At 34.7% G+C, this 11,754-nt stretch overlaps 1 protein-coding gene across 6 annotated transcripts in view; it reads right to left on the bottom strand.

Moving 5' to 3' along the window:
* Positions 1–258: 258 nt before the first annotated feature.
* Positions 259–11,754, bottom strand: part of Sap47 (Synapse-associated protein 47kD) — a 101,240-nt gene continuing 89,744 nt past the window's right edge. For 5 of the 6 annotated variants that reach the window (XM_065217767.1, XM_065217768.1, XM_065217769.1 and 2 more), the window contains one exon: positions 259–2,169. In XM_065217767.1, coding sequence (XP_065073839.1) covers positions 2,042–2,169 — 128 coding nt within the window. In that variant the 3' untranslated portion in view covers positions 259–2,041. Of the gene's footprint in view, positions 2,170–3,361; positions 4,755–11,754 lie in introns of those variants that run through there. The other variant, XM_065217771.1, reaches the window with a different exon arrangement.

Here is an 11,754-nt window from a genome sequence, read left to right as displayed (position 1 = left end):
TCATGAACCGGCTTTACTTCCCTTCCGAAGGAAGGCGTGATCAGAGATGTTATGCCTCAGAACCTCCAGGCGGCGCCGACTGGGATTGAACCCAGGCCTGCTGGGATGAGATTATAAGATGATTTCGACGTTCAGTTTGTGGATCGTTGGAGTCGTGCCTCTTTATTGGTTTATGTCATGGTTGATATAAGACTTCCTTAAATAAATTTGCAAGGAATTTCGGTATGCTAAACAACAGAACAAACGATCAGCAGTTCCTTTAATGTTCACAATATCCCTCTGTTTTATTATATTTACTGTTATTACTGATTTCTTACACATATTAATGCTTAATATTCGGTAGTATATCGTAATATGTATATATTAGTTCAATATATTAAACAATCTTATTTCCAGTTGTCAATGAAATACAGAATAGAATGCATCATTTTTTGTCGGTATTATGAGTACATTTTAGTTCGAATTGAAAGAAATGAAAGAAATCAATTTCAGTTATCTAGAGTTGTACCCAGGTCTTTCAGTTCTACTAAACAAATTCCTCTAAAGAATGAATGGTAAAGGGATGTTGCTAGCTTGCCAGCTTAAAATTTCAAATTGTGTTTTTTGTTACTATTTAAAGTTCACCATTGTCCACTGCAGCGCATATAGCTAACAAGTGAACTTTTATTCTTTACAGTGAACAAGAATTACTGGAAAAAAACGACTAGGCTAACTGTTTTTTTTGTTTGTTTCTGTCACTTTTGTTTCTAAATCTGTGCGATGTAATCGTGTTTCTTTTGTATTTGATATAAGTGTTCTTATTTTTTCACGTAAGATTGCGTGTTTCGATCAAGTACCTTTTATAAACTTTATTTAAATCTGCTTTTTGCTTTGAGTAATCTGAGAGATTTACTGGAAGAGATAGTGTATGATCAGGGTAATTTGATAAGTGGGTCGAAGTATCGTCGTTTGTTTCTTTTTTTGTATTAATATGCATTTAAAACCATAGGTTAATTCGAAAATGACAAGTGTTTCCTACGATTTTTTTTAAATGTCTTAAACGGAACGGAGCATTTTGGTTTAACTAATCGTAACATAGCCTTAAAATGGATAACTCTATAAGACAGGTCTTTTATTGTGGTTATTTATATTTCACAGCGATTAAGGACTGCGCTAAACATCGGTTTCGAATTTATAGACTCATCTTTCATATGTGTGTTTGTGTGTGTAGTGGGATTACTATTTTACAGTAGATTACTTCCAATACATTTCATTTCACGTTAAAGGACTCGGTGTTTGTTTTTTTATCGCCTGTTTCTACACGAACAATGATAGACTAGGTAAAAGTGCTTTGTCCGTTAGGAATAGTTCACCAATTTGATTACCGTTCAACTTTTTATTCACAAGTTGCTAAGTCGCTTCCACCAAGGGAATCGGAAACAAGTGGAAAACCTATTTGCATTCTTGCAGGTAAGATCAGAGGAGGTATTTTTTCATCTGAATCACTTGAAATCATACATGTTTGCAAAGTTGCTCATGTCCTTAAGTTTTGAAGGAATATCGATAAGTAAAGAAAGTATCGTGGAAAAGGAACAACACGTGCTTCGGTAGAGTTTTAGGGGAATGATAAAAGAACAGTTTCGTGTTTTTAATTGGTAAACCCACGGCCTCGTTTATGCTGAGTACTATGAGATGTTGTTTCGATAGTGTTTGCTTAGACCTGATTTCTTGCTTCATGTGCATCAATTACTTTGTAATACGATGTATCCTACGGGCGGCAGCTTTCAAAATACTTTTGCAAATCTATGTTCTTGAATTTTGTGATGAAAACAAAAGTGTAGTGTAAATTGGTAGTACGATTGCAATTTTCAGCTTCTATTTAATCTATTAATCAACAATTTCAAGGTGCGAAAATGATGTCTCACAAATGAATAACTAAACTAAAAAGTAATATATAGTTATAACTTTCAACTAATTCTAAATATAAATATTCATCAGACCTCGTTCACTTATTTACAGCACAGTTCATCACGTTACAAAGCAACTGATTGAAACATTCGTTTTATTTCAAGTCAGTATCGTCGTCTAGAAGCTCGTCAACGTCTTTCTCCCAGTTGGAGCGATCGTTTCCCTCATTGACCACCTCGTAATCCTGCAGTTCTGCTTCCAAATCCTTCTCCCATTGCTCTTCTATGGAGGGGTTCACAATTCACAGAGTATGTTTGGCGTTATAGGTCCAGTTCGTTCATATGCGTTCAGTACAGATTGATTGAGTCGATGTTCGAAGGGGAGCAGGAAAACGAAAATTTAAATACAGATTAAACAGTATAAGCAAGTAAGTACGATAACCAACGAAAATCGTCTTTTTTAAATAATTCAACAGCAAGCAAATATTTCTCTAGATTTGTTTCCTACTGTGGCTATAAAGCACTGTCCAGTGATAAAGCATCATCCGTTATGTTGTTGTCTATTATTGTACTATTTAATCTACCCATATCTAGTTATATAACGTCACCAACCTAAACGCTTACCAGAGTTACATACACTGTTGGCTTAAATCGCTTCCAACCATAATTACGAATAAATAAATGTGTCGTATTTTTTTCTGTCTATTGCCATGATAGTTAGAGTGGGCTGTGTACGGGAAATTAAAATGTTCCTTGTAATCGGCGGCTTTTGTAATTGATATTTAATCTCATTTAAACAATCGCTATAAGAATCATCATTTCATTGTATCTAGAACTGTCCCGTTCTCGGAAGCGGTGATGTATGTATGTACATCCTCTCTTGTATGTCATATTTATAATTAATTTCCCCTTGTTTAATATATTTTCTTTTTCGGTTAAAATAAAGGATCTTTTGCTTCCTCCCTCGAATCGGCCCGTTAATACACTCTTTTCATTGTAGTTTCCAATGTTAATTAATCACAGCTTATTTTTAATTGCCTTAAAATTTATTTGTCTATACAGATTATTGCATTATATAATGTTGCTAGAAATGTTCGACTGGTTTGTGACTGCAGAAAATAGAAGGAGAGAGTGAAGCAGTGTTGAAAAAATTAAGATCACGCTAAATCATATCTTGAATGTGTTGACTGAACCGATTTTTGTCTAGTCTTAAAAATAAAACTCTCGTTCAACACAGCAAAACATCTGCACCAATTTGTGGGGAGTGCGATCAAGTTGAAATTAATTCGTTTATCAAGCAGACATAGCTTTTCTAGCAGAAAACACAAAAATTCTCCATTATTCCTACCTCTGTCTGTCTGTACACTGTATGCATGCCAATCCGAAAACGTTTTGCCATTTTGCCTTTTCAATCTTACTGTGTCTCTTACTGCATTGTCATTGACCCAAACAACTCTTTTCGCAATTTCCGACTGTTTTAATGTTACTTTGATTTTCCTTGATTTTCAACGACGTTGGTTTGTATTGTCTTTTCTCTTAAATTACTTGTTTTCTCTTCTTTGTAATTGAGTTATAACGAATTAAATATTTTCTTTAAATAAGTACATTTATTTATATTTGTATGTTTAATATTTCCCCTTTTTCTCTTTCTCTTAACATCCTACATCCTTGAATAATTAGTTAGCTTCCTTTTTCTTTAATGATTTTGTATATACTATTTTGTCGTCAAAGATGTATAGATTTAACGAAATGCACAACATTGAAAAAATCTTTAATTTCATTCCCTTTTCCATTGTTGTCATATATATATATATACATATATGAATACTGCTATTTATGATAATCTTTCGTAAAGTTCAACGCGAAATATGTCGTTTATACAGATTACTCTTGATTTGTTATTATAGCTTAGCGTCTGAAATGGCATTACGTGGAGTTGTATTTTGAGGGCAAAGTAAATAAACAAATGTATGTATAAGCCGGTTTTGTTTTCTGTTTGAGGGAATTTGTCCGTTAGATAGAGTAGGAAAGTGAAACAGGTGCGTGTGTCAGGCAAGTTGTGGCTTCACTACAAGAAGAATAATTTACCAACTCTTTGCGAGAATCTGGGCCTCGGTGGGTTGTGAGTTAGAATTAAAATAATATGGTTATTTCTCCCTAGCCTTTGACAAGCCCGGATTAGATATTGTGGTTGGGACAATGATCAAAGCCACAGCCGTAGAGGTTCGTTCAATGGATCATCCCTAAATATATGCCGTCAAGTGGTAAGCTAGATATAGCTTTCCTTATGTTTTTTTTTCTTTCTTTCTTTGGGGTTAACATTACTCTGAGGTTACGAGAGAAATCACATCGAGACAGAAAAGTACACTTACTGTGTTTAATAGTTTACTTTTTAGTCATTAGTGTGAAAATGGAAACGATACTTGGCAGAGACAGTATCGGGGTGATCAAATTTCACCGAACGACGAAATAATACATAAATTCAGAATAGAACGAGAACATCTTCTGATATCCAAGAGTGATAATGTCTTTTTGAAACTTACTAACGTAACCATGCTTTACATCGAGATGTGTTTTGACTTGTACAGGATTATACTAAAATTTAAGGTATGGCATAATTGATTCTGATTTTCCTTTGTGTGCTCGTATGATCGTGTTAAGAAGGGAAAAATCCTCCTGCTCCATCCTTGTGTTGCTGTATAATGCTGAGATGGATTTACGTTATGAAACTATCGTTAATTATTTTTACGTTTGGAGTTAGCTACATCTGTTCAATAATATTGTAACGTCTGTTTTCTGTCTCTTCATCATCTTGTGATACGGGCGTAATGGGTCTATGTTCTTATATATTGTAACTACGTCTTTAGGCTGTTTGAGTATCAATTGTTGGTAGAAAGCAAAAAGGAAAAAAAAAAAGAATGTTAGTAATATCTTCGACTCATAAAATAACAACTATATGCAAAGAGGTCAACCAAATCAATCAGAGTTCATCGATAAGCGAAAAACCGTTTCATTTACACTAAAAGCTGAACTTGAAATGCTTAAAATACGCGTTGAACTGTATATAGACATTAGTGGAATGCAGTAATATAGTATTGCAAGACGCTAAAGAAAAAAATAGATGAAACAATATGAAATGAACGAGTGAAAACAGAGTTGCCAGATTAAACCCTCCAACCGTTCGGGCTCTCATCCCTTTCTCTATCAGTAGTGCAACGTACAAATTCACAGTCGATTCAAACAGCCTAAAGTAAATTGTTTTCGATTGGCTTCCTGGAATCTGTTCTCGAATTCAGTAGCAATTTCAGTTCGGATAGTGTCTATATAGCCACAGTTAGTGAATCTGGCAACCCTATTTACTGAATCAGCTCGAGATATATTCTGCAGCTACATACATATAACTAAAAATGTTTTTTTTTTTTCATTCACGAATAGATTCGTTTTTTTCTTTCGTTAAATTTGGTATATTTACATAAATTAATTAAAACGTGCTTATCGTGATGGTATGAGGTGGGCAAATAAAGCTTTGGTTGAACTTAGAATTAGAAAAGAGGCGTAACAAAGCTGGACTTATCGTTAAAACTTAAAATAGTATCTCAAATAAAGATAACATAAGAAATTAAACAGTTAACATAAAAATACTTATTATTTTTTTTCAGTTATGATGGCATGATTCAATCATTTTAAAACTGTATGAAGCAAATCGGCAGCAAACATATAAATCAATTAGTGAAACTAGCGGAAATAAATAGAGCTGTTTGAGAGCATTTATTAAAATAATTGCCAAATTTTGCAAAATTTAACTTCATTAGGCTCTGCATTGATTACTCCAAGCACCTGATGCGTTTCGGGTTTCAGTCACCGAAGATTGTATGTTGTTGAATTTAAAACCCGATAAACGCAGTTAATAATGAGCGAGACTAAATAAAACTTTCGAATAGAAATTTTCAGAAGTTAATGGTCCGATTAATATATCCTATATTTTATGATAAGTTTATCATAAAATATAATAAATATACAACCAACTTCTCATATAATCTATGAGTGTTAAAACGCACCCGTAACCTTACCATGTATCCGTATATAAAACATTAAATTGCTTACAACCTTCTGAATGCACTAGTTTACAGCATATTTGAACTTTATGCGCTGGTTGTCATTTTCAAAAATGTAATCAGAAACAATCCCAGTAGAATAGTTTTCTAGATACAATTAAAAAAAGTTTGTTTACAAATATCTCCGGCTGTAATGAAGCTATATCAATATCAGAAGATTTTAACGCCAATTTGGTAAGAAAATTTGCTTTCTATCAATCAGACATTATTTTTCAGTTAGGTTAGTGGTATTGTTCGCATAACTACTGCCAAAAAATATTTACCAGGCTTAAACACTTAGCTGAAATCCAATTTTTCTAGGAAATATGCAAAAAAATAATTCAAAATAAAACAAACTATTAATTTACAACAATACCGCTAATCTAACTGATTGATTGATTGAATTTATTGAATGTCTAGTTGATCGAATGCAAAATTTTTTTACCTTTAAATTGGCGTTAAAATAATTTATATCGATATATTATTTCTTACGTGTACTTTTCCATCACTGGTGTACAATATGATTTCTATTTTCCATAAGCTTTTTAATTGTTTTTTTTTTAATAATAAAGAGGGTTTTTAGAACACTTGGCTGTGCAAACCTCGGTCAAAATCGGCAAGATTCAACAAAAAAAAATAAATATGTACACAATAAGAAAAAAAGTACCCAAGTAAGTTTTTTCATTCATCTCGGCACTATAGTGCAGGATGCCAAAAGTAAGTAAAGCGGATCAAAATAGTTTTCCTTTACTTGTGTGCAATTCGTATGAAATTTACCACTCGCTTCCTACCCAAAAGTAAGTTAGTTATACCCAAAAGTAGGTGAATATGATTATGCTCAACGTTGGGTTCCCATACTTTACTACTCCTGTTGGGTGGTTTTGCTCCTCCGTTTTTGACAACATTAGAAGGAGAAAAGGAGACAAACTAGTCAAAAGTAGGAAAAAGTGAACTGGTCGCTGGGTACTTTTTTCTTTTTACATTTTGCTTAGGATCCCGATTGTTCAGCTTTCAAGTTGCTTTTTTAAACAGTTTGCCTGAGCTAATAAGCTCTACCGGCAACAAATGTATTCATCTAATTTATATAAATTTATAAAATAACCTGATGTTGAAGTAAAAAAAATAAAATCCACACAAAAAGGGTGCATTAAAAGTACGTCACGCAATATTCTGAAAACAATTGCCCCCTCTACCCTCCCATTTTGTCAAGTTTTTCCTTTACTTAATACATTACTTGTCACAGATTTGTTAAAACTCCCTCCCCCCTCTCGTCTTAGAGCGTGACTACTTAATGGATCGCCTATTTTGCCGGATCGTGCTTTGCCGAGCAATCAGTTTTGTTGTTGTCGGCAAAAAATGATAATCGTCAATATTAGGATTGCCGAGATCCCGGAGATATTTCTGCCGAGATGTTTGCCGAGCTTTTGGCGTTGCTCATCTCAGTAATTGTTTTGCCGAGATATGGTTGGTCCGCAGAAAATAAAAACATTTAATTTTGCTTTAACTAATCTTTTATTTGTATTACTCCATGCATGAAGTTAACTATTTACATAGTTGGAGATGCTTAACGTTAAATATCAGACTTAAAGCAACCGGTCCGCACTCGTGTTTATTTCCATTACCATGGGGACGTAATTTGTGATTAGTCCCTTTCAAATTGTATCATTATTTATGTACGGCCTTAAATTTGAAATGACGTTTCACATTCATCTAGTGATGGCCGATTTTCATTCGAATAATAGATCGATTAACGTAAAATATTTGTAATAGGTTATATCATGCTGATATAAGCATTAACTTCTCCAGAGGATCATCATCCATCGTTTCAAACATATAATGCACTCTCATTGGTGGAAAAATGACATCACAGCGAACAAAAAAATAATCGATTGATTGTTAATCGAATAATTAAAAAAATGGGACATCTCTGATTTTGGTGTGATTGTTTTGATAAAAAAAGAGCGCAAAATTTCATCTCTACCGAGGGGGCAGCAAAACCACAACATTACCTTGCATGGGGGGTATTCAGTGGATGAAAGGGACCGTGAAAGAGGACACTAAAATAGAAAAAAAATTCTTCCGACTGTTTCATCTTAGTATTCTTCTTTGCTTAAAGTGGTAATTTTATACGATAGATGAGGAGATGAAAGTATAGAGTTGATAGTTCGATTAGAATACGGCAGTGTGAAAATTCTATATAGAGCTTTTTGACGTTTAATCGGCGCACACTACTGTACCATTTAAAGCGAACGTGTGCGAGCAAGGGGGAAACATATTAGTGGGAAAACAAACCGTCTATTCATCCATGTGTGCTAGATAGAGAAAGATCTATAGAGAGTAGAAAGCGAGCAGGGGTCAATTTTAAGGAAGGCTCGAATCGAGTTGATCATCTCCTTTACCAAACTCCCTCGTTGGTGAGACGCCACCACTGGCAAAAGAGATGAACCCCGATTCGCTCACGTACCTTCGATGTGCGGAAACAGTTCTATCGATTGTTTCACACTCAAGTCGTCATCTGACGTAAGCATCTAGTCGATAGGTTTGGAAATTGCAGCTATTGTTGCTTCTACCGCTGTATGTGCTCCCTATCATCGTCAATTTAACGATCTTGAGGAGATACGGGTAGGAGAGGTGTTGTTACTGTACCTTTCGACCAATGACAGTATGATTGATGGTAAGCTCCCATCGAGAGTAATGTACTTGGCTGGTGGAGATACCCCTCACCATCCCTCCCCAACAGGGGAGTTTGATAAAGGAACCCGATTCGTGCCTTCCTCAAAATTGACCATTGCTTGCTTTGAACTCTATATACAATTTGCACACTAACGTACTCTAACGGAACATAGGCATAGGCATAGGAAAAACGGGTGACTGGGAGAAGGGTTATTTTTTTTTGTTTGTTTTTCACATGGACGTTTCCGATAAACCTTTTGCGCCATCTCTAAATCGTCATCAATTTCTCTAACAGTCCCATATTTGAGGGGCTACAAAAAACTCGAAGCTTTCTTCCATGTTCGAATACATTTTCTGCACAAAATGAAGCACCCTAATGCACACTTATTATAGATTGTACATGATTGTTTTTAGAATTTCTACGGTGTAAAGGCCCTCGCACAATGCATCTGTCAGTGATACGTTCCGGCAAAATGACAGCAAAAACTAATAGCTGACTGTCAGATTTACTTGGGTTTTGACAACGAAGACTACACGACAACGCAAGGTGCATACCGCAAAAAAATTCACTAGTTACACTCTACCTAAGTAACCAACAAGACCGACAAGGAACCTTTTGCAATATAAAGCTGATATACGGCTGTTATAAAACTTGGAAGGCCTATATTAACCTTATACAGTATCCCCCCGCTAATCCGGCTCTCGTTAATCCGATGACTCGATCAGGGTTGCTTCCACTCACTTGCTATAAAAATTGTTTTTTTTTTCGGAATTATGACATCATTAGATGTTGTAATGATAATTAGTTCTTGTAAGTTACAAGAAAAGGATGTAAAGTATTTTTTGACTCATAAAAACTGTCTATTTTGCTTTAAAGCCTCACAATCAGCGATTTTACGATTCGTGAGCGCTCTAAAGCAAAATTAACCGATTTTATGAGTCAAACACATACCACACAGCCTCTTCATGTAACTTACAACTATAAAATATCTTTATAACATATAAAGATTTCATAGTCCCGAAATACATTTTTTTATAGCTAGTGAGTGGAAGCAAACCTGGACTTGGTAATTCGACTTCACGGTTTCTTATGGAGCTTTTTCTACATTGTTAGGTTGGTAACATTGATTTGTATGGATTTGATAGTCGGATTATCGAATCAACCCCGCTAAACCGGCCAAAAATCTGTTGGATTAGCGGGGACATACTGTATTGCAAAAACGGCCCTTATCGGGTTATTAGCGGGCTTCGTAGTTACTGAATGCCAAGTAAAATCCAATTGACAAAGGTCATAAACTAAGTAGATAACGACGTTGAGAGATTTCAACTCCCCCTTATCCTCTTAGAGCGTGGCATAAGGAATGTATCTCTCCAAAATACATTTTCATAAATAGCTTGAAAAAAAAATTAAAAGTTGTGAAATTAGAAAAAAACATGTTCTGGTAGCAACGTACTCCGAATTCAGGACGCTGCACTATTGACAAATACAAAGGAATACAAACAAAACAGCTTACTGGAAAAATGTTCGAATGTTACTGTAAAATAAAATAAAACATTACATCTCGAATACACATTCAAGTACACAAGAAAGATCAGTGAATACAGTTAAAGCTGGTATCCTAACAGAAACACAAAAGAAAGAGATCAATATTAAATTGCAATCTAATTTCCTGCACGAAAGATTTTGTATTAGGACAAACAGTGATATCATAAATTTAGTGAAACACGAATAAAATACTGAAACTATAAGGGCTCGACACACAATATACAATTCAAAATATACTCTTGAAGGACAAAAATCCGCTAGAGCTACTGAATGACTTTAAAATGAGAGTGCATCACTTTTCGGTAACATATTGTCCAACCAAATGCCACTTAAGTCAAAAATGTACTCACAAATATATGGAAACGGGAAAAGGATGTTTATCCCGCGAGCACTATTCGTTATTGATTTAAGTTAACCCTCTAGTACATTTTAGTTGTGAATAGGATATGTTTGTAAACAAAGTGCAGATTAAATCAGACAACATTGAAATTTTGCTGAAAAAAGTTTGGACAGGATGCATGTGAAGGATGAACAAGAGTTACGATAATACCATACAATTGCAAATTGACTAGTTTCTAAAATAGCCACCATTCAATTCAGTGTGCATACCGGGATGATTAGGTTTTATTTTTGTTTTTTTTTTCGATAGGGTATTATGGAAATCGGATATTACAGCAAGTTCTTAACACTGGCCCATTCACGAAGCGATTATCTGCAATTGGCAAAAAGTTTATGTTTTGTGGGGAATATTCGAGGGGTTCAGTGAAATTGTTCTCTACTGATACGAGGAAAGTGTAGAAGGAGTTGTAGGGTAATATAAAAGCAGTAGGGCGAAAGCTATCTTATTTCCCTGTTTAGAAATGGTAAAAAAAAAATAACATGTAACCTTAGTTCATAATTTACAGAAAACCCTTTCGAATGTCTCGAATATCAATCACACGTTTGGTAATAATTTGTAACAGATATCTTGCAACCGATTCATAAACATTGAGAGCATCCTCAAAGATGTAGGATATTTATGACGAATATAATGCACCATAGCATAGTTTATTTCCAATGCTCAATATACGGTCGGACACAACTTATGTACGCTCTCGATCTTCATGAAATGTTACGTCATTTATGCATGGCCATCTAGACAAGCGTAACGATATAATAAAGTTATTAACGTTTCATATACATGAGGAAAAAAGCATCTTGGATGTTAGAACGATTTATAAATAATAAATTGTAAGCCCTATTTAATGAACGACACAAGCACAACGTTTTCCAAATATGATGTGAGGCGTGAAGTAGCCATCCACATTTAGATAGTTTTTATCATTGTCACGAGGGGTTTAATGTCCTAGAATTCTTATGTGATTTTAGTTCAGCAACGTTCTCAAATTTTTGCTTCCCTTCAACATTTCTTTCTGTATGTCTCAGCAGAAAATCAGCTTATTTGCTCAACACAGGACCTGGTCCAAATCACTTTTGGGAAAAATGGCTTTTTGGAGCGATCAATCATAAGTCAATCAATATGCTATATAACTACCTCGAACATATTTTTCATAGT

Source organism: Ochlerotatus camptorhynchus, unplaced genomic scaffold (genome assembly GCF_037179485.1).
Source record: "Ochlerotatus camptorhynchus isolate MF236.1 unplaced genomic scaffold, CSIRO-AGI_Acam_v1.1 ptg000079l, whole genome shotgun sequence".
Taxonomy (NCBI): domain Eukaryota; kingdom Metazoa; phylum Arthropoda; class Insecta; order Diptera; family Culicidae; genus Ochlerotatus; species Ochlerotatus camptorhynchus.
This window is presented reverse-complemented; position numbering and strand designations above follow the sequence as displayed.